This window comes from Bubalus kerabau, chromosome 4 (genome assembly GCF_029407905.1).
Source record: "Bubalus kerabau isolate K-KA32 ecotype Philippines breed swamp buffalo chromosome 4, PCC_UOA_SB_1v2, whole genome shotgun sequence".
Taxonomy (NCBI): domain Eukaryota; kingdom Metazoa; phylum Chordata; class Mammalia; order Artiodactyla; family Bovidae; genus Bubalus; species Bubalus kerabau.
This window is the reverse complement of record NC_073627.1, coordinates 143078486-143105604: the sequence shown is the minus strand read 5'-3', so window position 1 is coordinate 143105604 and position 27119 is coordinate 143078486. Positions and strand designations below refer to the sequence as shown.

The window sequence follows — 27119 nt, the reverse complement described above, 5'->3', positions numbered from 1 at the left end:
GCTTTAATGGAAAACTCTGTAAGGCCTAGAAGAATGACTCCAAAGCTACACAAGATATTCTAAAATAAGAGTCCCCTCGGGCACCTAATTCTCGAAGGACCTCACATATAGACAATTGCCAGGGCCATCTACCTCCTTAAGCCTCAATATTCCCAGCTTAAAAAAAAAAATGAGCAGCAGAATCAGGTCATTTTCCAGGTCCCTTCGAACTCTGATGTACAAGCACTGAGCATTTTGAGATTCCACAGACTCCCTCAGACTCCCATGCTGAGAGCACAGGGCTGGCCAGCCCTCATTAGGAGGCAGCCAGGCTGTGGTTTGGCACCACTGCCCAGCAGGCATTTATTAAATCAGTAGGATGTGGTCCCTGCTGGCCTGGAAAGAGAACACTAAGCTCCAAAAACTTCCTGCAGCAGGCCTCCTTCAGGGAGTGCCGCTCAGAGGGGTGAGGAACAAAACCGTTCAGGCCCCTGGCAGGGCTCCAAGATCCTGTTCACTAGTACTTCTGCCCTGTCTGCACGGAGAAACGGTGACTGAAAACATCTGGAAGCCTGTCAGAGACCCAGGCGACTTCTCTATTTCGTCTGGGGGTGCCTGTTCTTGACCCTGGTAATCCAGGTTGACCTTTGCCAATGCCCCTTCCCAGCCAATCTTCCGCACTTCATTGGGCAACAACTCTCTAATGAAATCCACATGAACCCAGCTGCTAACAGCTCCTGGAAGGGCTGTAGGATCTAACACCTTCCCTGCGTTCTGTGAGCCCTAGTAGCAAGGGGAAAGAGGGCCAGGGCCTACCTCTTGCGCCTCTGGATCTTCCAGCAGAGTTGTGGAGAAAGGGAGTAGGTAGGAAGAGAGGAATGCCAACAAGCAAGGCCTGCTAAAGGTGAGGGCCGCAGCAGGCGAGGACGGCACAGGGGAGTGACAGGGCTGCAGGTGGCCCAGCAGAGGCCCCAGGCTCAGGCCTGCTCCTCGCTAGTGACCTCAGTCACACTGACACCACGCTGACTGTGGGAGTCAGGACTGGGCTGGGAGGCTGGAGTGTGTGTGTCATTGACCTGGTGGCCCAGGGCTGCCTGACCCTCCTGTCCCTGTTGTGTCTGGGTCTCTATTTTAGGAAATACTGAGCACCTGCAACATGTGTCCCTGGTGCCAGGAAAAGATACATTAGTGAGTAGAATCGTACTCCGTTATCTGCGGAGGACTGGGGGACCCACTGTGGATACCAAACTCCGCAGATGATCAAGTCCCACTGTGGGTCCTCGGCATCTGTGGATATGGCGGGCAGACCCAATTCCTACGCTCCAGTCCCACTCATTTGTCCGTTCTGATAAAAGCCACAACAAATCGGGCATGTCGGTGGGGTGGGGTGAGAGTGCTTGGAGGTCCAGGGACAGAAGAGCTACCCTGGTCATGTTGGGTCTCCCTGATTCCTCAGCTTTTCTGGGGTACAGTGGTTGGTCCCAGGGTTCCCTCCAGCTAAGGTTGGAGCCCTGATCCACTCTAGTTTTTCTCCACTGCACCCCCATGCCCCGGGCACGAGTCCATGAAATAAATACAGCAGGTTAGAGGGAGAGAGAAGCTGCTTGAAGTTTATTCATAAACTTTATTCATAAAGTATAAGGAGGCACTCACTGGACCTGGGCTTTTTTTTTTTTTTAAACAACTCCTTTCCCTTCCTTTCCACCTAGCTGAAATTCTTGCTTGCTCTCCTCTGAGAGTCCTCAGCTGATTTTACTAGCCTCTCTGCCCTCTGCTATAATGAGCCAAAGACCAAGGAAGTGAAGTGAAGTGAAGGCAGTTCATCTCAGAAGGCCCTGAAGGATCCTACTGAGGCAAAAGGCCAGACTCTGGTCAGTTCAGGTCGCTGTGGAGCAGAGAAACTGGTGTCCTTCTTGGAGTGCCGCCTTCATCTCCTCAAACTGAGCCAACTGGCAGGCATCCTCCAGCTCCAGCCAGCGGTAGGCTTGGTGCTCGCGGGAGAGGCGGACCTCCACATCGCAGTCCTTTACCTCCGCCAGCCAGTAGATGACGATTTTAGGCTTCTCTCTGGCCACGTACCTGAGCTCCCTTCTGAAGCCCTCAATAATGGTCAGCTGGCCTGCTTCTATGCCTGCTTCCTCCTGGGTCTCCCGAAGGGCTGTTTCCAAGTCACTTTCTCCTGGTTCCACATGGCCTGGTGAGGAAAAAAGAAGAGGAAGCAAATACAATCGTCAACAAAGCTAGATTTTCCAGGTCAGATGATTTAAAGCTGGGTCTGTGGTGACTTTTCTAGGTGTTGCTAGGCTTTAGCAATATCCTAAACTGGCAGGGAATAGGGTACAGGACATGTAGGGTCTGGCTCTGTGGTGTCTGGGCAAGCCCCTTCCCCACCCCATCTTTGCTACAGAGAGAGAAACAAACCATATATTTGGCAAGTCTGGTCTAGAATGCTGCTCCTCGATGTGGAAGTTGGCCTCCCCCAGACCTCTGCTCTATTTTTCTCTGGAGCTCTCTTCATCCCATGTTCTCAGGGAAACCCTTCCCTGGGAGACCTTACCGTGACTTTCCCAAGGAAGGGTGGTCCTTTCTTGCCAGGTGGGAGCTGGCTGAAGAGGGAGTTCTTCGCTTATAGCCCATAGTGAGGACTAACACCGTCTGCAGTTGGTGCCCGAAGTCCCAGGGCCAACGGTCAGGCTCTAAACCCTATACCAAGGCACCGGCAGCTGTTTCCAAGTAGCTATCAAGGCTCTTCCAAATTGTTTTCATCTTTCTGAGTAAGGCCAGATTCTAGTTTCATAGGGAAAGTCCTGATGGGAACTTAGACTAAGGACAAGCCGAGAGCCAGTTCTAAGAAAATTTGTTGGCAAGGCCCAAACCCAAGCAGACAACTGCCAAGAAACTGTTGTAAGAGAACTTGAAGCTCTGCAGACTGGGAGCAGCCCTCGGCTTTGCCTCAAGGCCCTCCCTGTAAATTCTCAGCTTGTCCAAGGGGGCCAAGAAGGCCTGGGAGGGGTCTGGCAGCCTCGATCAACACATGGCTTCAACAAGTTGCTGGGGGCCTCCTGGTTCGGGAGCTCCTGGGAAGCAGGAATTCTTAGCTGTTCTCTTCTTAGCTCAAAGACAGGGCTACATCCTAGTCTCCTCCATCCCGGGGGTCCCCAGAGCAGCGCCCCAGTCTGCTGCTGCATAGCTCCCACAGAAAGCAACCAGGAGTCTGGACTTAAAATTCCATTTCTGTCCATGGCTGCTGGGGAATTTTCTCTGGAAGCACCTCATGTAGCCGTGGACACAAAGCCAGGCAGGTACTGCATCGGGGAAGGCAGGTGGGAGGGATGCTGGTGGGCAGAGAGGTGACGCTGATTCGGGATGCCTGACCTTCCCTCAGAACTGTGTGGGAACCTCTGAGCACACCCCACCCAACAGCATCTATTCAGCATTCTGCCCATCAGTGCTAAGATGGTAACTTCTCCCACCCCACTCCAGTACTCTTGCCTGGAAACTCCCATGGATGGAGGAGCCTGGTGGGCTGCAGTCCATGGGGTCGCTAAGAGTTGGGCACAACTGAGTGACTTCACTTTCACTTTTCACTTTCATGCATTGGGGAAGGAACTGGCAACCCACTCCAGTGTTCTTGCCTGGAGAATCCCAGGGACCGGGGAGCCTGGTGGGCTGTTGTCTATGGGGTCGCACAGAGTCGGACACGACTGAATCGACTTAGCAGCAGCAGCAGCAGCCCTCGCCTAAGGCAGGGAAAATTCAGAGATTTCCTTTGAAATTTTTCATTGAGAGGCACCATGCAGTGTGACTCAGGTGATCAGGAGGCAAGTGTGAATATTCCTATTCATAGTATTGGTGACACCTCTTTTTTTTTTTTTTCACTTTGTTTCTCCTCAGTGGAACTCAAATGTGCCAACTGTTTTTCCTGTTTCCACTTCCTTGTTCTCCAACCCTAAGATGTTAGTTGCTCAGTCACATCCGACTCTTATGACCCCATGGACTACAGCCCGCCAGGCTTCTCTGTCTATGGAATTCTCCAGGCAAGAATACTAGAGTGGGTAGTCATTCCCTTCTCCAGGGGATTTTCCCAACCCAGGGTTCGAACCCAGGTCTCTCAAACTGCAGGCAGATTCTTTACCATCTGAGCTACCAGAGAAGCCCTCCTCCAACCCTGGAGGAGCCTTGTTCACCTCTCCCCCACCCCACTTTCCCTTAAAGTCTCTGCTCCCTTCTGTCTGGGGGCTGTTCACTCTTAACCTGTAGCCGAGTAATGACCTGGCCCCAGGGTCCCCAGCTGCCAGACCAGTGCCTCTTCTCCTTCCCCAAAAATTCACTGGAGAGGCTGACGCTCCGGTGACCGATACAAGAAAACCTGGTATTCAGTCAGAGTTCTATTTTGGTTCTCCTGGCCTGGCATGTAGACCTTGTATGCAGGAAGGGCCGAGAGTTTCTGCCCACACACCCACCTCCTGCTACACAATCACTGGGAAGCAAGTGCTGTAGGGTGCCTGGCAGCGTGGATTTCTGAACAGCGCTTGGCATTTCCCCACAGCCCACCCCCTGGCCTCCCACCTTTGGGAGGAGTCCAGTGATGAATGCCATCTGATGCCTGTAGCAGTAGAAACTCAATGGCAGTGTTGTCCACCTTGGGGATGAGGCGTCTTCGGAAGATGATCAAGCCACATGCTCTCAGGGCCATGGTCTATCTGAAGGCATAACAAAGATGTGCCAAGTTACACAAAACAGGAAGATCCATGCTGAGGAGGCCGGAGTGGGGCAGCACTCTGGTGCTGGGGAGTCACACAGACCAGCTAACAGTGACCTCATCACCTACATGCTGAGGACCAATGCAGGGAAGCCAGGAGTCAGAGACAGGCCTTTGTGTCTAACTGCAGCCCCCGGCCTCTAGCTGGTAATGTGGGTCTGTCCCAACTCTTCCGGGTCTCCCTGCTGGAGCAGGGCCCATGTGTGTATGTAGAGATGGGAGATCCTCAGGTGCAAACTCAGCAAACCTGGAGAGATGCTGGGAATGGGAGAGATGCGGTACAATGTCATCATCAAATCCACAATCCCATTTCCCTCAGCCTCCAGCTTGAGACTCTGGAGCAAAGAGACCCCAAAGTATGGTTTCTTTGTATTTTTTAACTTCTATAGTTTATTTATTTTGGGGTATAGCTGATTTACAATGTTGGTTAGTTTCTCTGTACAGCAGAATGAATCATTATACATATACCCACTCCATTTTAGATTCTTTCCCATATAGGCCATCACAGAGTATTGATTAGCGTTCTCTGGGAAACAATGTGGTTTCTGATGGCTTAGAAGAGTCACTTAGGAATGGTGGCTTAGTGTTCTAAAAATTTGTTACTGATTTTTTTCAGTCTTTTATGTTTTGGAATGTGATACATTCACATGGTCCAAAATTCAAAATATAAAGGGGCAGCCATGGTAGAAAGTCTCCTTCCCATCCCATCAGAGGCGAACTAGCAGAGTGGCCAAGAGTATGAACCTGGAGCCTGGGTTCAAGTTCGGGCTCTGCCACTCATTCACCATGTGATGAGCTCCTAAGGCTCAGTTTCCTCAGCTTAAGACAGGATAATGATAGCTCTCCTATAAAGGGTTGCTGTGAGGATTACATGACTTAACTTTGTCAAATGGTTTAGAACAGTGCCTGCTGATTAATAAGCACTCAATAGACTTCAATATGCACAGAAAAATGACTAGAAGAGGATACACATCATTAATACTGTTTTCTGGAGGATAAGATTACAGGGAAACTTTCATTTTCTGCTCCATATATATCTATATTATTTGGAAATTTACAGAGAACATTAACTTTATAATCAGCCATACAGTAACAACAGACTTTTTTAGTCTTTTCCATTTAGTCTTCTTTACACTGCAGGAAAAAATGTCAACAACAAAAGACAGGAGGGACTTCCCTGGTGGTCCAGCCTTAAGACTCTGAGATTCCACTGCAGGGGGTGTGGAACTAAGATCCTGCATGCCATGCGTGCAGCCAAACACACACACACACCAAAAAACAAAAAACATGGAAGATCCTTTCAGTAAGGCTCTGCTAAAGAAAAACCTGTGGCATTTGTTCCTGCAGCAAATATTTATGGAGCACCTACTATGTACCAAGTACTGTGCTTGGCCTTTGCCCTCGCATGAATATAGAATATAGTTTATAGTCTAGTAGGAGAGGAAGACTTTAAACAAATAGTTAAGCAAATTTTAAAACATTTGTCAATAAGGTCTGTGTTCCAAAGGGAAAATGTATGATTGGAAACTTGACCTTGCCTGAGGGATCAAGGTATGCTTCCTACACTTGATCTCAGCCAAAAGGCCGAGAAGCAATAAGGAATGCTTCCTGAAAGAAAGCTGTTTCAGCAGAGAAGTAAAGGATGAGTAAAAGGTAAACCGGCAAGGGAAGGAGGAAAGTGTGTTCCAGGTGGAGGGAACGGCATGGACAAAGGTTCCCAGGTGAGATGGCAGAACTGAAAGAAAACCAGGGGTCTAAAGTGCAGTTGAGGTCTGAGAGACTGGCCCAGGCAGGGAGAGGCCGGAGCTGCAGGGCCTCATCTGCAGGATTCCAGCGCCAGAGAAGAAGCTGGTGCTCCTGGGTGGCACAACTGACGCTGAGAGGAGTGGCTGGAATAGGAGCTGATGATCTCCATGGGCCCCTTGGTGCTGCTCAATCAAGATGAGCTTCCCTGGTGGTCCAGTGGTTAAGAATCTGCCTTCCAAGGCAGGGTTCAATCCCTGGTTGGGAAACTAAGATCCCATGTGCTGTAGGGCAACCAAGTCCATGTGCCACGACCACCAGGCCTGAGCTCTGTGGAGTCTGTGCCCCTCAACAAGAGAACCCCTGCACCACAATGAAGACCCAGTGCAGCCAAAATAAATAAGAATTAAAATGTGTTTTTTAAACAATGAGGTAGATTCTTTTGTAGTTCATGAGCGTGATGATTGGGTGTTCATGCTGCTGCGTGACACGTGCCTCCCCGCAAACCTTGTTACGACACTGGCACATTACCCGTCTGACGTTAAAAAGAAAAAAAAAAATGAGGTCGAGACAAATGTGCTGCTTGTAAAAAGATTTTCAGACACACTAAGTGGAAAAAGAGTGGCTCATAACCGTCTGTAAAGTGTGGATCCTTCTGAGATTAAAATTCATATATAAACCAGTATCAGGGCTTTTATTAAATGTGGTGTTCTGCTCCCTGGTCTCCCAGGGAATAAATACATGCTGAGGACTTGATTCTGGAAGCCAGAAGGAACCCTGTCACCAAAGAACTAGTGAAGAAAGATTTCAAATTACTGGTTACAGGTTTAGGTAAGAATAGGTACCTGATCCCAGGCCTTCCCATTGTGATACTCAGAAAGCATCAGCAAGTTACAGGTGTAGGGTACCTTGCCCCTGCTTCAAGTAGAGTCCCATGAGATGGGTGCTGGGACAAGCTTAGGGATCCAAGGCTAGAGGGCACAGTGCCCTGCCTAGGACAGGAAGCCCCTGGGCATGATTTCACACCCCTGCTGTCACCAACACTGCAGAGGAAACAAAGATGCCGCCATGGGGGCCAAGAGAGACAAGCCTGCGGTGGCTATGTGGCGCCACTGGGGAGGGCAGCAGGCCAGTACTGTCTTATGGGGAGGAGGCTTAGGGTAGTGACAAGGGTGCACCCTAGCAAAACTGTATCTCAATAGATACCTGTATTCAGTGGTGACCACAGCTAACAGCCAGACCAGAAGAGCTAGGATCAAGAGCCAGGATCAGACAGATGTTCACTTTCTACCTGTGCTCTGTACCCAGAGAGGACAGAAAGGTGCCCTGTTCACCCTCCAATCACTTGGCTTGAGCCAGCTGAACTCTACAATTTCTCCTTCCTTCCCCATCCATGCAACCATCTCCTTATCATTTCAGCAACAACTCAGATGTCACCTCTTCTGTGAAGCCTTCTGGCTTTAATCCCTCCATCTTCTGGGCCTTTAACGCGGCCTGAATAATCTACTACTGTCATGTTTGATAAGAGAAACAGAATACTATAAGAATTCAGGGTAGGGAATAGACCTTGTCCAATCAAGAAGTTGATGGAGAAACCCATGTACCTCTGTCACCTCTGCATCTGGTGTTAGGCCTGAAATCTCTGCAAGCTGGTGATGCCAGCAGTTGGAAAGGAAAGCTGACTGTGAAGCGGAAGACAGCAAGGAAAACTGGAACCTGTGAGAACAAATGGACTTCTGTCCACTGTCTCCAAGCTCATTGACTCGGGTGACTTGCAGAAGCTGGAGCCCTTTGCCACAGAGCTGAGCGTACACCCAACCCGGGACTCAGAACGGCTGAAGGAGGCGATGCAGCAGGAGTTGGGGAGCTGCGGGCCTGGGTGCTGTCCTGCACCCTAAAGTGAGCCAGCAGATCAGAGTGTCCAGAGGTATGTCCTGCCACCATGCCCAGGATCCTGCTCTGTTCTTCACAGTGGACTGGCTGCTACTTCACTTCAGCCTTCCAAATCTTGCACAAAATTCTCCTGAGGTCAGCCCTAACCTGAACTATTCAGGAAGGGACTCCCGGGAAACTCAGTTCCAGCTTAGCTACATGGACATGGTACAAAGCCATCACACACACGCACACCTAGTATGGTAAATCTCTGTACCTCTGGCAGGTAAGAGCCAGGCTGTGAGCTGTCTCCTGGGGCCCCGCACAGCAGCTCTCAACAGATGTTCATCGACTCCACAGAACTGTCTCTCCACCTCCTACTCAAACAAATGCTCAGGTTATATTCTGGGACTTTGGGAATTAGCCCAGTGTTTTCCTGAAGAGTGCCATTTACATAAAAGTCAATGGAGCTATTGTTGGAAGTTTTCTGTTTTTCTGGAGACCATGGAGCTGAAACTGTCCTGGGGTTTTAAAGTATCCAGATTTCTTTCTTCCTCTCTCTCTCTCTCTCTCTCTCTCACTCTCTCACAGATACACATACACACACTCACCTGGCACACAAACTCTGAGTGGATTCAAACCTCAGGGGGTTAAAGAACACACCATCTAATATGCAAATATGCCTGCAGCCAGATTGCGGAGGTGAGAACTCCAGGCTGACAGCAGGCAATTCACACTTCAGCAAAGTGGCAAAGTGCCTTAGGTGGTTTAAAAAACCCTGAACAAAACCCCCTCAATGTCATCAGAAGGTTCCAGAAGCTAAGGAAAAGTGCTCTTGGCTTTCTCTGTAGATACAATTCCCTCACCGCCTAGGAGGTTGAGGATTTAGGTGCCAAAAAATAATTCACAGGTAAATGTCTATACTGATGTGTTGTGGTCCAATATTTTCATCAAATTACTCAGAGTGCTATTGCAAGCACAGCTCAACCACAGGAGCCGTCACAAATATACCTTTACAAAGAGCTCTCCAAATCCTCCTGCAACCTGTTCCTCAGTCTAAAATCCCTCTAGCAGAAACAGTATTTCATCCCACCATGTTATCAATTAAGAATCTACCCCATGCAAGGTTTTTTATCTTTTATAATGCTCAAGACAACTCTTCACAATAAGCATTGTTACCTCCAGTTTAAGATAAGGAAATTCAGATTCAAAATGTTTAAAATACTTGCCCAAACGCATAACTGGTCTGTGAACGCTGAGATTTGAATCTAAGTAAAAGTGAAAAGTGAAAGTATTAGTCACTCAGTGGTATCTGACTCTTTGCAACCTCATGGACTGTAGCCCTCCACGCTCCTCTGTCCACAGAATTCTCCAGGCAAGAATACTGGAGTGGGTACCCATTCCCTTCTCCAGGGGATCTTCCCAACTCAGGGATCTAACTTGGGTCTCTTGCATTGCAGGCAGAATCTTGACCATCAGAGATATCAGGGAATCAAGTCTAACTCCAAAGTTTGTACTTTTTTCCATTATACAACTTTGCTTACCGCGAAAGAGCAGGGCTTAGGGCACAAGTGGCCCTGAGAGAGGATACGAAAATGATTTATTAAATCGCTTCCAGTCCCAAAATTCCCACACTTTGATCTACATTCATATGGAGGATTTTAAAGATGTCTAACTGGAATCCTATTCACAGAAGTTTTAGTTGGAGGCTGACATAGATGAAGATCCTGTTGCCCAAAGACAACCCTGGAGGGGTAAAGTGTAGTCTGATGCCCCTAAACTTCCTCTCTCTGATAAAGGTTTTTTATGCCTCTGCTTTTTTTTTTTTTTTTCTGGGAAGCTGGAGCCTATAACCACACGTTCAAAACCATACCCAGTAGCCTGAGGGTTCTCAAGCACCAAGTATTGGGGACAAGCTTGATGCCAGCCTTGGACAAACACACAAGTAACTAACTTGGGGCACTAGTGTCCAGGAAATTTGACCAGGCCACTCCACTATGAGGACGAAGGTCAACTCTGCCTGCCTACAAGCAGCTAGCTATGTGACTGCTCAGCTTCTCTTCACATCCCACATCATAATGGTCTCTTCTCCAATTCTCCTAGTCCCTTCTTCCCTTTAGAAGAAGTGAACAGAAATAAGGCTCCCATCCTTGAATAAAGCAACAACATCAACAAAAAGATAAAACTAAAAAAGAAAGAAAAGAAAAAACCCCCATCTACCAGAAACTGATGAGTTGAGACAAAGAAAATGTTCCCTCAACCTCACCTTTACCTGGACATCTGCCACTGTTTCATAGACTAAGCTGCTGAGTCATCTTGCTATCTTTGCTGTTTGGCTGAGGGAGGAAATGGGAGATTTCACCTGTAATGACATGAATACTGGCTTCAAGGATGAAGTCAAAGTCAGACAAGGTTGGGACAAAAATCATTTCTGGTGAAGGAGAACTGTTAAGTGGCCTATTAGTGCCATCTGCTGTACAATTCTGGAAAGCAAACATGGGGAATTCTAACACTAGAGCCTGAAAGGATTCATTCTCTCATCTAATGTCTGTTGAGTGTGTCCCATTCGACAAGCAGTGTGGCAGGACTGAAGAGTAGACAGGAAGCTGAATACTAGTGAAAGTGGAAGATATTTAAACAGACAAGTCACCAGATGTGTTTTGTGCATCACAAAGGTATGTGTGAGATGTAAAGACAGCAAAGAAGGAATGATTATCTTTAGGTCAAGGGGTACTCCATAAGGTTTTTAAAGGATGACTAGGAGTTTGCTTGCTTGCTAAGTCGCTTCAGTTGTGTCTGACTCTTTGTGACCCTATGGACTGTAGCTCTCCAGGCTCCTCTGTCCATGGGATTCTGCAGGCAAGAATACTGGAGGGGATTGTTATTTCCTCCTCCAGTGAATCTTCCCAATCCTGGGATTGAACCCCCTTCTCTTATGTCTCCTGCATTGGCAGGAGGGTTCTTTACCATCAGCATCACCTGGAAGGCTTCCCTGGCAGCTCAGACAGTAAAGACTGATTGTATTCCAAGTATTTTCATCCTTTCTCAATCAAAAACAGAACGCACAACACAGAAAAGCATGGCTGGCTTTGCAGTGAGACTTAGCTCCCTAATTCAACAGCATGTTATTTTGAGCAACACACTTCTCTAGGCCTCATTTTCCAAATAAGGAAATACCAACCTACTATTAACAGTTGTAGATTAAAATAAATAATGTATATGTAGGGTCTGACATATCAAAAGTACTAAATATATGTCATACTTAACCCCTGTATAAAACATCATCAGAAAGCTTCTCTGTTATGTTTTAATGGCATGCTCTTAGCTTTCATTAACAGTTAAATAAAAAAATGACTTCTCATATTTTCTGCAAAACTGTCTGTGAACACACTGTTCATCACACCATGTACATCCCTGACAGCCCCACAAGATATTTTAATATAGCTACTAGGAAGAAATTTCACTCTTTTGAAGAATGGATTGTTTCCTTAATCATTATTTATTTAACTGACAAGTTTTGAACTAAATTGGGCACTCAATTACAGTACATCTACTGGTTCCATTGGCTAATATATTTTCTTATTTCTAGTATGAAGATAATAGCTACCACTTTTGGAAGAGTTACTACTTGTCAGGCATTTTGCCAAGTGCTTTACCTTCATTATTTCACTTAATTTTCACAACAACCCTATGAGGCATTACTCCCCGTTTTCAGAAGAGGAAAAAGAAAATTACAGCTCAGAGATGAGTCTGGGTAGAGACTCAAAAGCAGATCTGCCCGACCCCTAACACCAGTGCTCTCATCCTGGACTCTACACCAGCTACATTTGGCTATTTGATTGCATTCAACTTATTTAATGTCATTCATATATTTATTTATTTTCCCCCTTAAAAGATATAATAGATACATAAGGTCCAAACTAGGCCACAAGAAAAAAAGTTTTTAGGTAGTAGGACTCTCCTGTGACTTTCTGTTGTTAACTGTCACGATAGTATCCATTCAATAAAGGAAGTAATTAGAAAATATAAAACCTCTCTTGGAAAGTAGGCAGGGTTTAAATAGTAATAACAAAGTTAAAACTGAGGCCCAAGGAAGGGAAGGTATGGCGCTCGGGTCGCTGGGCCCCACACCCGGTACTCTGGGTTTCCGACGACCTTCCCGATCACCACTCGTCTGGGGACAAACAAGGCTCGCGGGGTCCCCAGAGGGCCCCTCCCTTCTCTCTGCAGCGGCTGGAGTCTGGCCTGCCCGCGCCCCACAGCCAGCTGGAGAAGGGCAAGTCCACTCCTGACCCTACAGAGACCGGAGGTTAGTCAGCTGCAGACTCGCATTGCTCCGAGCCTCGGTTTCTCCGCGGAGAACTAAACCCCTAATCCCCCTGTAAGGCTACTCACCACAAGTAGAAGGAGGCAAAAGGCGGACCTTCGGCGAAAACTGGCAGTCCGTCGACCAATCCCAAGAGCTGGGTTGCGCTTTGGAAGACCAACAGCTCGGGGCGGAAGGATCCTGGACCCGCCTCAAAGGTGCGTTTCGCTCACTTAGAACATCGCGAGATTTTCATTTCAGTGGACCGATTGGTTGGAAGACGGAAATTGAGAGTTACGCCCACTGTTTCATCAGGTTTCTGATTGGCCTTCTAGAAGAGAAGGCGGTCCATGTCCACGAGTTCCCTCGATGCTCATTGGTGAACGGTGTGGGACTGCCGGAGCGCGGGCGTCGGCGCGGGCGTTCGAACCGGCGCTTGGCGACGTTGCCATGGGGATGAGGCCTGGCAGCAGGCTCCAGCTTGTGACCAGAGAGGGCTCCGGTCGCCCGCCTTGGGTCTCTCTCCTCTCAGCGTTGTCTTCAGTCTTCAGACAAGGTTGACCGAGGAGGAATTTGGAAGCCTCCGAGGTGAGAAATGGCGGAAGAGAATCAAGGCGGGTTGGCCTGGTAGAGAGCCTTAGTGCCTGCCCCCGCCGGAGAGGGTGAGACGGGCGCCCGCCTAGCGCGTGAAGAGGCGGGCAGTTGTAAAGGAAACCGGGAGTTGACCTCTCCCGGTCGGCCATTCACCCACTCGCCTACCCTTCTTCCCCACTTCTCCTGTGAAACCTTTTCTGAGTCTCATAGCCCTGACTGGAACCTCTCTCAGAGCGCTTCTGTTCTGCCTTGGGTTATTTGTGTACTTCCGTGAACCCCGTTCTCCCTTCTCCCATGTAATTCTGAAGTCTCTGAGGCAAGGCAAGCATCTTGCATATTTCACACATAGTAGATTTTTAGAAAATATTTGTTGAGTTGAATTTAAGTCACCACAAATAGATTGGATTTCTCTCTATGCCCTGCCCCGTTTTTCCTCCCATACAGAGATTATTTTTTAATTTTTAGAGAACTAGGAGGGCATTCTAATCTCATAATGCATAAGGACCTGAAAGTTCACGATTCATCTTTCCACTCTTTGTGAAATGGAGAACTTTTTGGTTGCTTACTGGAACTCTTCCTACCTTGTGGCTTTTAGTCTTGGTCTCGCAGTGTTTTTATTGAACTTTCTGTTAGTGTTGCTTAAAACAAACCATTGTGTTGTTGCTGTATGCCAAGAGACATAATCTCAGTTTCTTAGTGACCCACAGCTATTGTCACATTTTCAGTGTGTTTTGGAAAACGTTTTATTTAAATCCTTTTCTCTTTTGTATTTGTATTCTGCTTTTAGTCTCCTTCAGCACATATAACAGCTGCTCTGGTAGCCTTTCCATTTATCAGGTGTCCCTGATAGAATTGCGTTACCAAGACTGTTGTTTCGTTTTTAACTCGTAAGACTATATGTTGCCATTATGCTTTGCTGATTCTTATATCAAAATCATAGCTCAATGCTGACTTTAATAAAAAGATTGAAAAAAGTTAGGTATAGCAGCTCTGTTCTTAATTACTTTCCTGTGAGAGTTGGAATAAAACCTTATAGCTAAGCCACAGACCTGTGGACATGTAATGGAAGCCCAACTGGGGATTCAGGGTTTGGTCTTGGCTCTAACTCACTCACTATGGCTGGCTTTGCAGGTCGTTTAGCTCTTTTAGATTTCTCTTTTTCCATCTGGAAAATCAAAAGGTTAAATTAGATTAGAAGTCCTGTGGCTCTATTATCAATTTAGTCAAGCAGTTGTTGCCAGGTAGATACCACGCACTCAGCCTTCCAGAGACCATACAGCTGGAGGTAATAGCTGCCATTATTGAGCATTTACCATGTGAAAAGCACTGTATCAAGGGCTTTATATAAATATTACATGTTTCTTGGCATAGTACAGTAATGTACTACCCACATTCCACTTCATTAAAAACTTTTGGTTTTTGTTGTAAATGAAAATCTTGAACTATTCATAGTATGGCCTTGGGGCAAACTAGGGTATGGTTCTCTCTTCTTCCAATTGAGGAGGAACAGCAGTTTCTTTCTCTGGGCTCCAGTTTTGTTGTTTGTAAAGTGAGTTGAAATTTTCTTCTCAGATCTGTTCACTTTAATTGATAAATTAATCCAGTTTCCTGCACTGGTTCAGCAAACCTATTCATAATTTGTTCAGAGTAGGTCATCAACAGATATTGTTAAATGAGTGATGGATTTCTACTTGTACTTTGAGTGTTGTAATCATTATATACTTCCCAAGATGATGTCTCAAGGACTTTGATGTTCATCATCCTATTAAACAAGAAGACTTTTCCATAAGCATAAACTAATAGGTACCATTCATATTGGAAAAATTCAGTTTTCCACCAGTGTGTCTTTTTTCCTGTGTAGGGAAAAACCACATGTGTCAGGGTTCCCCCTCCCCGCCAAAACAGTTCTCCGTGACACCAGCTGGGTGTTCTACAATTTACCTCAATCCAGCACTGTTTACCTGGAGGTTAAGGGCATAGTCCCCCAAGACTGCTCCCATACCACTTCAGATACCAGTTACAAGTAGTAAGTCCTCAGATACCCACAACTTCTGTTAGATTTGACTGGATTGGAGGGTCCCAAGCCCCCTCCTCAGGTTCAATTAATTTGCTACAGCAGCTCCCAGAACTCAGAGAAATGCTGATGTTTACCAGTATATTAAAGGGTATGATAAAGATTCAGATAGCAGTCAGATGAAGAGGTAGACAGGGCGCAGTCTTGGGAAGGTTTCAAGTGCAGGAGCTTCTGTGCCTGTGGATCTGGGGTGTGTCACCCTCTCAGTATGGGTGAACCCCATAAGCTCTCTGAACCCTGTACTTTGGGATTTTCACGGAGGCTTCATCATACAGACATGATCAGTTATTAACTCCATTGCCAGCCCTTCCCCCATCTCTGGATACTAGGAGGTAGTGGCTGAAAATTCTAAGCTTCTCTTTGTGGTTTAGTCTTTCCATCTAGGAGCTGACCCAGAGTTGCCACTAAGAGATACTCCTAGTGCTGTTATCACTTGGGAAATTACAAGGGTTTTAGGAGCTCTGTGCCAGGATCTCAAGGAAGAGACCAATGTATATCTTCTATTCTTACTCTTTTTTTTTTTTTTGAGTGCTTATGTTATTTGATTGCTTATTTAGCACTTTATTACATTATCCCAGTTAATCCTCACAAAAGCAAAACTCTCTTCCAAGTCACTATCATTTTTTGCCTGTTTAACTGCAGGTGACTAGATGAAAGATTTTTATTACTGTAACCATAGCTTTGTCCATAGCAATTTGTTTGTGTGATAGGAACTTCTTTCATTTTCTTGCTCAGGAGCAGTGAGTCAAGGCACTGCCAACTCTGCCATAGTTTTCCTAAGTAATCAAACTATGCCTGATATAAAAGTTACTATTACCTGTGACTGCAAATGGTATCAAATGCTTTTTTATAGTTTTAGAAATAGTGTAGGGATATTTGTGCATTGAATAATTATTGAATGTTTATTATTCCCAGGACTCTCTAGGTTCTAGGGATAAAAAGATTAATAAGACACATTCCTTGACCGCAGGATGAGTGAAAGAAATAGACATACTCATAGATTATTATAATAGAATGTAGCTGCAATAATAGAAATATGCAAAAAGTATGATATGGACATAGAAGGAAAATCCAGTCGCATCTGGGGAGACCAGAAAAAACTCATTCGTGTTTTAATCAGTGGGTAAGAGAAAGTTAAAGTGAGGTTTGATGAGAGTCAGAGGAGGCCATTTAAGAGTACAGTGTGAACAAATGCAGAGATAACAGTCTAAGAAGTTGACTGAACTAAGGAGTGAGGTGGGAGACGAACGGGCTAGACTGTAGAGCTTTGTTGTTGTGTCTGACTCTTTGCGGTCCCCTGGACTGCCGCACACCAGACTTCCCTGTTTTGTACTATCAGTTTACTCAAACTCATGTCCATTGAGTCAGTGATGCCATCCAACCATTTCATCCTCTATTGCCCCCTTCTCCTTCTGCCCTCAGTCTCTCCCAACATGAGAAGCTTTGTAGGACATGCTAAGGAACTTGGATTTTGGCCTTTAGATAGGTGACAGGATGCCACTGAAAGGTTTTAAATAAGGTAGCAGCATGGTCATAACTGTGCTTTCAAAATAATGATCTGGTTCTCTAGTGCAGTCGATGGCTTGGAGGGGGCAAAACTGGAGGTGAGGAGAGCAATTAAGAGGCATGTGATGATCTAGGTGAACCACCATCTGAGGCCGAACCATTTCTGTGGTAGTAGGAATGAGGATATCTAAGGGGAGATGTGACAGATACTTAGGAGATTAAATTGACTGGACCTTTTGATTAGGTTTGGGATTAAAGGGGAAGGAGTCTAAAGATGCTTCCCAGTTTAGCTCTGAGTGTCTAGATAGACCTTTTGTCACTCACCTCACCCCAGCCCCCACTTCTCCAAGGCACAGAGAAATGGAGGAACAGATGTCGTGAGGAGTTAATGGAGTTTAGTTATTGACGAATAGTTTGGATGTTCACTCTTGAGGACATTTTGATGGTGATACCTGCATATTTTTGCTGCAGGTTGGAGGAAAAGATATCTGTAAGATGGTTAGTTTTATTGTGAGGTGAGATAAAGTTACACTGAAATTCTGAAAGTAGATGGTTAATAATATTGCAACCAGGCCAAAACAACTAGTAGAGATTTCACAAGCAATGAGGAGCAGTAGTGTGTCTATTGTAGTCTTTTAAATTACCTGCTTATGTTGAGATTTGATTGGATAGAATTGTGTAGCCAACATACAGGTATCTGCTGTCAAAACAAATTCATATAGCTGTTTTTAATAAATTATCTATGCATTGGTTTCATTTATATAAAGCGAGGTGATGAAAATTGCCATCTCTCACAAAAAGTCTTGGAAGATTAATCAGGTAGCATAATTAATTCAGTTCAGTTCAGTTGCTCAGTTGTGTCTGACTCTTTTGAGACCCCATGGACTGCAGCACGCCAGGCCTCCCTGTCCATCACCAACTCCCAGAGTTGACTCAGACTTATGGCCATTGAGTCAGTGATGCCATCCAGCCATCTCATACTGTCGTCCCCTTTTCCTCCCGCCTTAGTCTTTCCCAGCATCAGATCCCAGTGAATGGAATTGTTTTAGTTGTTCTTTGTTTTCTCTGCATCATTCCTTTAGAAATAATTTCTGATGCCATTGTGGTAATAGTTCCCAAGAGAGTATAATGAGTAAAAGAATTTCTTATCATCTTAGTAATTTATAAAAACTGTAATAGTTATTTTTTCTACAACAATATCATTATAGAAAACCATAACTATATATTATATAAAGTTATGTAACAATAAAAATATAACTATATGGTAATAGCTATTAACCATGTGAGATGTATTTTATGATAAGTATTTTATAACTGCAAAATGGCAACAAATCTGAAAGTGACCAACATCTACAATTGGATTGTACATGTGCCCTGTTGCTTCAGTGGTGTCCGACTCTGTGCAACCCCGTGTGTAGCCCGCCAGGCTTCTCTGTCCATGGGATTCTCCAGGCTTGAATACTGGAGTAGGTTGCCATACCCTCCTCCAGGCATCTTCCCAACCCAAAGATCAAATCCATGTTTCTTACATCTCCTGCATTGGCAGGTAAGCTTTTTACCACTAGCACCACCACAATTGGATTAGACCAAGATTTAAAAAATAAAACACTGAGTTTAAACCCAATATTGGTTACCACCTGCTGCGGGGAATTCTTTCAAAATTAAACCTCTATATTTAGAGAGAGCAGTACTTGCACTGTTTTAAAATAACTGAGTCCAACAGTTTTGTTATGCTTATTTTTAGGTGATTGCTTCCATGCTTTGCACCAAACTTAGAAATTTTAAAGTGTCATAGTGGGGCTCTTGAATGAAATTGCAGTAATTGCAAAGCATTAGCTACTTAACCATAAACCTTGAAACTTTTTTTTTTTCAGTTGCAAAAATAATCTTTCACAAAGTACTTTTGGGTATAACTCATATGATTTGTATCCCAGAATTCACATCTAGCCTTAAGAATTACATTAGGAATCATATTCTTATCCCTTTGCAGCTGTTGTTTTAAGCAGGTGTCTAGTATCCCTTTCTTAAGACCAATGGTCTATAGATAGAACAATATCTGGAGCTTGAAATAACTTAATTCCCTTGTTGGAGGAAGAGTATATACTTTATTATCCACCTTTTAACCTCCCACTGGCAATATTGAATTCTTGTGTTCTTAATTAGGGATCTTATGCCTATTGTAGGGTACACAAACGTCTTAACGCAGTTTCATGGAGAATATTGGATTTGTATTGTATGCAGTTACTAACAGTACTGTGTGCCTTTGTTTTTTAAAGTGGTCATTATTACCTAGGGCCAGATGGATTGGTGGTTTAGTACTACACATGCTAAAAAGACATATACTAAAAGGCTTTGAAACTTTAAATGGGTGAGTTGTATGGTATATGAATTATATCTCAATATAGTTGTTATATAGATACGTATTTTTTAAGTGGCTATTGTCACAATTTAGGGGAACTCAGATAAAGAAACACTTCTTGGCAGTCAGAAGCTATTTTAGTCCTTGTATAATATTTCACATCACCTCTGTATTAATGAGAGCATATAGTATGTTCTAATGCCTGCTGACCTGCCTATGTAGTCCCTTACTTTCAGAAACAGTATATTCATTTAAAACATATATAACTCAGTAAGTAGAAAGTGGAAAATAGTAAGGTGTTTGAAAAGACTACTGAGGTTTAGCCCATCAAAGCTGTGTGACCTTAGGCAAGTCACTTAATCATTCAGAGCCTCAGATACCACATAAAATGAAGGTGTTGAAGCAGATCCTAGTTCACAAACTGATGTACACAGGGCTAACCAATTAATGGAAATTAATAAAGTTGGTAGGTATAAAGGAATGGGGAGCAGGGAGACTGTGGTGTATAGTGTGTAGTATATGTCCTTCTAAAGAGTACAGCCATAACTTAATTTTAATTGTTCCTGCTTTTTAAATATTGCAATTTAAAAAAATTTTAAACATTCAAGCCAGACTACAAGGTGTGAGGAAGTCCTTCATGGGCCTAGTATTATAGACTTTGTTGTTGTTGTTCAGTCTCCCAGTCATGTCCAGCTCTTTGCAACCCCATGGGCTGCAGCATGCCAGGCCTCCTTGTCCTTCAACCATCTCCTAAAGTTTGCCCAAGTTCACATCCATTGCATTGGTGATGCCATCCAGCCATCTCATCCTCTGATGCTCTAGATCAGCTATAGACAGGATGATCTCTGTTGACGGGGAAAGCTGTAGGATTCTTTTTTCCTCCCTTTATCTTAATATAAATATTATGTGATACATTCCAAAGGGTATTATGAAGCATATATATGTAAGTTACAAAGCGTAATACAAAATGAATAAATACCCAAGACCTAGTGGATAATATCCTGTATTCTCTTCCTGTTCACCATTTTCTTGCTCTTCCATCAGAAATAACCTTTATCCTACATTTTCTATTTTGATGCCTAAATAATGCAGTGGATTTGCTTGCTTTTGAAGCCTTAGGAAAAGGGACATTGTTTTTTGGAATTTGTTTTTTTCCTCATGATGTTTCTGAGATTTGGTAAGTTGTTCAGTATAGTTTGTTCTCTTACCACTACTGTATAATGTTCCATTGTTTGAATATACCCGTTTGTTTATCCTCCTGCCAGTGGGCATTCAGGTTATTTTGTTTTGGCTTTTGTGAACAGTGCAGCTTTGAACATTTTCTGTGTGTGCCTCGTGAAGCTCCCTTGCAGGGGTTTTTCTAAGTAATATACCTAAGAGTTGAGTTGCTTGGTTGTAGGCTATATAAACACTCAACTTTGTAAGATAACGCCACACTGGTTTTCAGTGTTCTTACCCCCATAATCCTTTGTTCTGAATGTTCTCCATAACTCTCTCTTCTTTAATTTGTTTTCTCTTCTGCCACACCTTTTTCCCCTTAGTGAAGATAACCTGCCTCACTTCCCCTTATTTTCTCTTTCTGGAAAGCCTTATGTTCTCTGCCATTTCATTAAAAATGTTTCCTCTAACATAATTGAATCATATTTAGAAGTAAATATTACTCTTTTACAGTTACATTATAAATAACTTCCTAAAAGTGTCCTTAAAAGGCTTTTCCATGCGGAATATTTATTTTAAAATTTAATGGTCTTTTAAAGAGCTTTGTAAATTGTACTTGTCAGGTTTGATCTAGGATTAATTATATTTAAGTTCTGTTTACTGTGTGTGTGTTTTTAATTACCTCACAAATGATCTGGTTATTTCTAGCATTTGTGAACTTTTAATTGTTTCTGGGGTTGCTCAGCATAAATAATTTGAAATTTTGTTGTTGAATGGAATGAATTTTTTTAAACTTGAGAACATGAGTTATTTCTGAAATAACTTTGAATATTTCAAAGGCTGTGACACACAAATGTTACCAACTTTTGTTTTTTCTACCATAAAAGTTACCCAAAACCACATTTTACTTTCCTCTTCATTGTATTCTTTATAACAAAAATAAATACCCCTTTAAAGAATTATTTAGTTAACTATAAAAATAACAAAGATTATTTGATACTATGAAATACATGGACAAATGAATCAGATTTTCTTTCTGTTTTAAACAGGGTGATTTATTTAAAATAAGTGAAGGTAGAGTTCCTAATATTCTTAATAAAATGAAACTGGCTTTAGTTTATGCATTATTAGGCTTATATTGAATTACTTCTTAAAAACTATGGCTATAAACACCCACCTGGACCATGTTCAGTATGCTCTTCTAATTTATTCAACCAAAGCTCTTGAGATTTTCATTCTGGGCTACAAGAGTCTAAAAAATAACTCAGCCTGTACATTCTTAACAGCTCTTGACCACAGCCTATATTTCCACAGAAACTTTCAATACATTTTCTTGATTTCTTCCGTGGTTAATTTTGTTTTTGTTAATTATAGACATAAATGTTTTAGGAGAAATGCTTTTCTCTTTTAGATGCTGGTGTAACATCTAAAATTTAATGATACTGGGTTTCTTTTTGGAGTGGTAAAAATGTTCTAAAATTAAATTGTGGTGATGGTTGCTACAACTCTGTGAACATACTAAAAAAACTATTGAATCATACACTTTAAATGGGTGAGTTTTATGGTATGTGAATTATATCTCAAAAAAGTTATTAAGGTGAACTCCGGGAGGCCTGGCGTGCTGCGATTCATGGGATCGCAAAGAGTCGGACATGACCAAGCAACTGAACTGAACTGAGGGGGGTGTATTGACTCTTTTTTTCCTTTTTCTCTTTGATAATTTAAGTATTTGAAATGTCCATGAATTTGAGAAACTGAAAATAGCTTGGCTGCTTTAGAACTTGGGCAATTTTCCCCCAGTTTTTCTGATTGACCAGGAATATATAGACCATAGATTTAGATTGTCTACTTTTATAGTGAGCAAAAACTTATTGGAAATATTGAATAGTCTTAAGGGACTTCCCTGGTGATTCAGTGGCTAAGACTCTGGGCTCCCAGTGCAGGGGCCCTGGGTTTGATCCCTGGGCAGGGAACTAGATCCCACATGGTACAGCAAAGTTCCCGTGTGCTGCAACTAAGACCTGGTGCAGCCAAATAAATAAATACTTTTTTCAAAAAAAGAAAATTGAGATTTTGAATTGACATTTATACAGTCAAGCAGCAGTAGAATGTGATATTTTCTTCAAATTTGTTTCACTATTCATTTTTCTGTTAAATTAGACTAATTTAAGAAAATTTTTCCTTATTAGTAGATGTCATTTAGGTCAGTGAAAAAAGAGCTATGAAAAATAGTTTAATCATTTTAACTTTTTCCCAAAGGCCTAAGAAAGGAAAAATCCCCCAAATTTCAGTCTGTGTATATTAAATAGATTTAAACTAACAATGACACTATATGATTTTATTTTATGAAAAATTGCAGAAAATACACTCGCCATAGTGACAGAAAACAAATCAAAGATTAGCTGGGACCATGGGTGGAGGAGAGGATCGACTCCCAAGGGGGCACTGGGAATTCTCTTGATGGGACTATCTTGGTTGTATTGGTATTTTGATTGATATAGTGGTTACATGAGTATGTATTTGTCAGAACTTATGAAACTATACTAAAATTGGTCTAGTTTGTTATACATAAATTATACCTTAGTATTTTGATATGTAGCATCATCTAATATGTCTATATAATATATAGTAACTAGGTGTTTGGACTTCCTTGCTGGCACAGTGGTAAAGAATCCACCTGTCCATGAAGGAGAGGCAAGTATTTGTACAGTTGTTAGTGATGAAATAATACTAAGTTAGTAGAAGCCTACACATAGTACTACTATTAATTAGTGTATTTTGCAAGTATAATTCCTCTACTTCTGTATCTCTAATCTCTTACCTTTTGATTCTCTTACATATTCAACTTTTTATAAATCAAATAATAGAAACCATCTTTTAATAGTTCTAAAAATGTTCTAAAAATAGTTCTTTAATATGATGTCTCTGTTTCTGATAAGTCAACACTTCTTACAAGCCAGGTACAGTGACCCAGTGCTGAGTAAGAGCATGGCTCCATTTCTATGGAGTACTTTAAAATTTTCAAGTTAGTTTTACATAAATATTTTATCACATCCTTTGAGAGGGGGAAATGAAACTCAGAGAAACTAAGTGATTTTGCCCAAGGTTACACAGCTAAATGACTGAGAGTTATCTGATTCCAAGTTCAGTTTCAGGCAGTTTAGGTGGGTAGAGTTACATAGTTTAGATAGATGAATGAAAAGTTTGAGGGGACATGTTAAATAGTTGGATCTTATCCACATCCTGGAATGTGAATCAGCTTCCTTAATTGTGTATAAAGTTGCATGAATTCCCCTTCCAGTTTATTTTCTCTGCCACCAGGATAAGAAAATTTGAATTTCTGCCAACTGGATTTCTTCCAAGACTCTATTTCTGATTGTTACCCCAACAGCTGAGACCTAGCATTCTCTGGGTTTGTCACAAAGGAGCACTGCATACTTGTGGCATTGAACGTGAGTGGGCCCTCATGTAAAAATCTGCCCGTCTGACCTCCACTGGGTTTTATTGATTTGCAGGACATTTTCCTGGTGGAGGCAGCTGTGAGAGATACCATGCTGCAGCACAGATCTGCAGGAGGCAGCCATTCTGCTGAGCAGGGTCCATAGTGGGCCTCTTAGGGGAGCTGGCAGTGAGCTGTCTTTGCAGCTGCTTTTGATGGAGGCAGCATGGAATAGTGCAAAGAACCTGGGACTAGCCACGAGAAGACCTAAGTTTGAATCTGAGAACTGTTCCTTGAGAGCTATGTTAAAACTTGGGCAACTCACTGATTCATTCTAGTCTTTTTCCTCCTGAGTAAAATGAGGGTGTGACATGTGCATTATGGATGAGTCTCATAATCATTATGCTAAATAAAAGGACCCACATACAAAAGAGAATATATTGTATAATTCCATTTACATAAGCTTTCAGAAAAGCAAACTTATATGTAATGACAGAAACATCATACAGATCAGTTCAGTTCAGTCGCTCAGTCATGTCTGACTCTTTACGACCCCATGGACTCAGCATGCCAGGCGTTCCTGTCTATCACCAACTCCTGGAGCTTGCTCAAACTCATGCCATCGAGTCGGTAATGCCATCCAGCCATCTCATTATCTGTCATCCCCTTCTCCTCCTGCCTTCAGTCTTTCCCAACATCAGGGTCTTTTCCAAGGAATCAGATCAGTCATTGGCTAGGGCCAAGGGCAGAGGGATGGAGTGCAAAGAAATGTGAGGAATATTCTGAAGGTGATGGAAATATTCTGTATTTTAATTGTAGTGATAGTTTTACGGGTGTTTACAACTGTCAGAACTCATGGAATTGTACCCTGTCATGCACTCACACCCAAAAGGAGATTTTGAAGCTGTTTCAGAGCTTAATAAGAAAGAATTGAGGGAATTCCCTGGCAGTCCATGGTTAGGACGCCACACTCCCACTGCAGGGGACATAGGTTCTATCCCTGATAGGGAACTAAGATCCTTGTGCCTTGTGGTTCACCAAAAAAAAAGACAAAGAATTGAAATAGATTTGGATTATTTACCATGGGTACAGGAGGAGAGAAAAGCAACCCAGTGAAGTCACAGCTAATGTAACAGGAAAGCTCAAACACTAAGCAAAATCAATAGTCATCCACCTTGACCTCTAACTCATCTTTTATCAGTTTGCTATTTTTATCTGAATCTTTAGAAACTAGTAATAGTAGGGGACGTTTAAAATCAGACAGATTTCTTAAAATACTTAATTTACTAAAAATTTTTATCTATATTCCATTGTCTGGTCATTCCACTTCTTAGTGATTATTATATCCTATCACTTTTATATTGAGGCACTACACTGACATCCTCATTGTCACAGTGCAACAAAGGTGTCAGTGGTACGTTTTTAACTTCAGTATGTAAGAAGGGCTGTAAGAAATAAAATGGAAATGACTTGCTCTTCCCAGCCCCCAAATTCTCATCTTGTTTTCTATTAATGATTGTAAATGCCTCAACATCCTTCTTAATAAAGCTTTCCAGAAGCCACAAGTAATTTTTGGAGTTGACGCTGAAGTCAGAAATTGACCTAGAGAGAATATTTAGTAACTCAAATATGCAGTAGTTCATATATGAGTAGTCGCTCAATTGTGTCCGACTCTTTGCACCCCCATGAACCGCAGCCTCCCTGTCCATCACCAACTCCTGGAGTTTACCCAAACTCATGTCCATTGAGTTGGTGATGCCATCCAACCATCTCATCCTCTCTCATCTCCTTCTCCTCCTGCCCTCAATCTTTCCCAGCATCAGGGTCTTTTCCAGTGAGTCAGCTCTTTGCATCAGGTGGCCAAAGTATTGGAGTTTCAGCTTCAGCATCAGTCCTTCCAATGAACACCCAGGACTGATCTCCTTTAGGATGGACTAGTTGGATCTCCTTGCAGCCCAAGGGACTCTCAAGAGCCTTCAACACCACAGCTCAAAAGCATCAATTCTTCTGCACTCAGCTTTCTTTGGATGTCCAACTCTCACATCCATACATGACTACTGGAAAAACCATAGCCTTGACAAGACAGACCTTTGTTGACAAAGTAATGTCTCTGCTTTTAAATATGCTATCTAGGTTTATCATAACTTTCCTTCCAAGGAGTAAGTGTCTCTTATTTTCATGGCTGCAATCACCATCTGCACTGATTTTGGAGCCCCAAAAAATAAAGTCAGCCACTGTTTCCACTGTTTCCCCATCTATTTGCCATGAAGTAATGTGACCAGATGCCATGATCTTCATTTTCTGAATGTTGAGCTTTAAGCCAACTGTTTCATTCTCTTCTTTCGCTTTTATCAAGAAGCTCTTTAGTTCTTTGTCACTTTCTGCCATAAGGGTTGTGTCATCTGCATATCTGAGGTTATTGATATTTCTCCTGGCAATCTTGATTCCAGCTTGTGCTTGTCCAGCCCAGCATTTCTCATGATGTACTCTGTATATGAGTTAAATAAGCAGGGTGACCATATTACAGCCTTGACGTACTCCTTTTCCTATTTGGAACCAGTCTGTTGTTCCATGTCCAGTTCGAACTGTTGCTTCCTGACCAGCATATAGGTTTCTCAAGAGGCAGGTCAGGTGGTCTGGTATTCCCATCTCTTTCAGAATTTTCCACAGTTGATTGTGATCCACACAGTCAAAGGCTTTGGCATAGTCAATAAAGCAGAAATAGATGTTTTTCTGGAACTCTCTTGCTTTTTCCATGATGTTGGCAATTTGATCTCTGGTTCCTCTGCCTTTTCTAAAACCAGCTTGAACATCTGGAAGTTCACGGTTCACATATTGCTGAAGCCTGGCTTGGAGAATTTTGAGCATTACTTTGCTAGCATGTGAGATGAGTGCAATTGTGTGGTAGTTTGAGCATTCTTAGGGCTTCCCTTGTAGCTCAGTCGGTAAGGAATCTGCCTGCAGTGCAGGAGACCCGGGGTCAATTCCTGGGTTGGAAAGATCCCCTGGAGAAGGAAATGGCAACCCACTCCAGTATCCTTGCCTGGAAAATCTCATGGACAGAAGAGCCTGGTGGGCTGCAGTCCATGGGGTCAAAAAGAGTCGGGCACGACTGAGCGACTAACACTTGAGCATTCTTTGGCATTGGCTTTCTTTGGGAGTGGAATGAAAACCGACTTTTTCCAGTCCTGTGGCCACTGCTGATTTTTCCAAATTTGCTGACATACTGAGTGCAGCACTTGCACAGCATCATCTTTTAGGATTTGAAATAACTGTAATTCCACCACCTCCACTAGCTTTGTTCGTAGAGATGCTTCCTACAGCCCA

General features: G+C 43.2%; 2 protein-coding genes and 1 non-coding gene across 8 annotated transcripts in view; 2 read left to right on the top strand and 1 right to left on the bottom strand.

Moving 5' to 3' along the window:
* Positions 1-1562: 1562 nt before the first annotated feature.
* On the bottom strand, positions 1563-12905 carry NUDT2 (nudix hydrolase 2). Of its 5 annotated transcripts, none has more exons than XM_055578853.1 (3): positions 12752-12905; positions 4549-4682; positions 1563-2173 (listed from the first exon to the last, which is right to left on the bottom strand). In XM_055578853.1, exons 2-3 carry the CDS (start codon positions 4673-4675, stop codon positions 1857-1859), a joined length of 444 nt encoding a protein of 147 aa, XP_055434828.1. In that variant the 5' UTR covers positions 4676-4682; positions 12752-12905; the 3' UTR covers positions 1563-1856. The 5 variants fall into 5 exon arrangements, 4 of the variants coding, with proteins under 4 accessions (XP_055434828.1, XP_055434830.1, XP_055434829.1 ...); XM_055578855.1 differs by having other exon boundaries at positions 4549-4678; positions 12752-12773; XM_055578854.1 differs by lacking the exon at positions 12752-12905 and adding an exon at positions 8634-8649.
* Positions 6921-7025, top strand: LOC129651967 (small nucleolar RNA U13). The gene has a single exon (XR_008714456.1). It is a non-coding gene; the product is annotated as a small nucleolar RNA U13 (small nucleolar RNA).
* The window catches only part of KIF24 (kinesin family member 24), a 73088-nt gene continuing 58832 nt past the window's right edge, over positions 12864-27119 (top strand). For both annotated transcript variants that reach the window (XM_055578842.1, XM_055578841.1), the window contains exons 1-2: positions 12864-12880; positions 12998-13250. The gene's annotated coding sequence lies outside the window, so the exon portion shown is untranslated. The remainder of the gene's footprint in view (positions 12881-12997; positions 13251-27119) is intronic.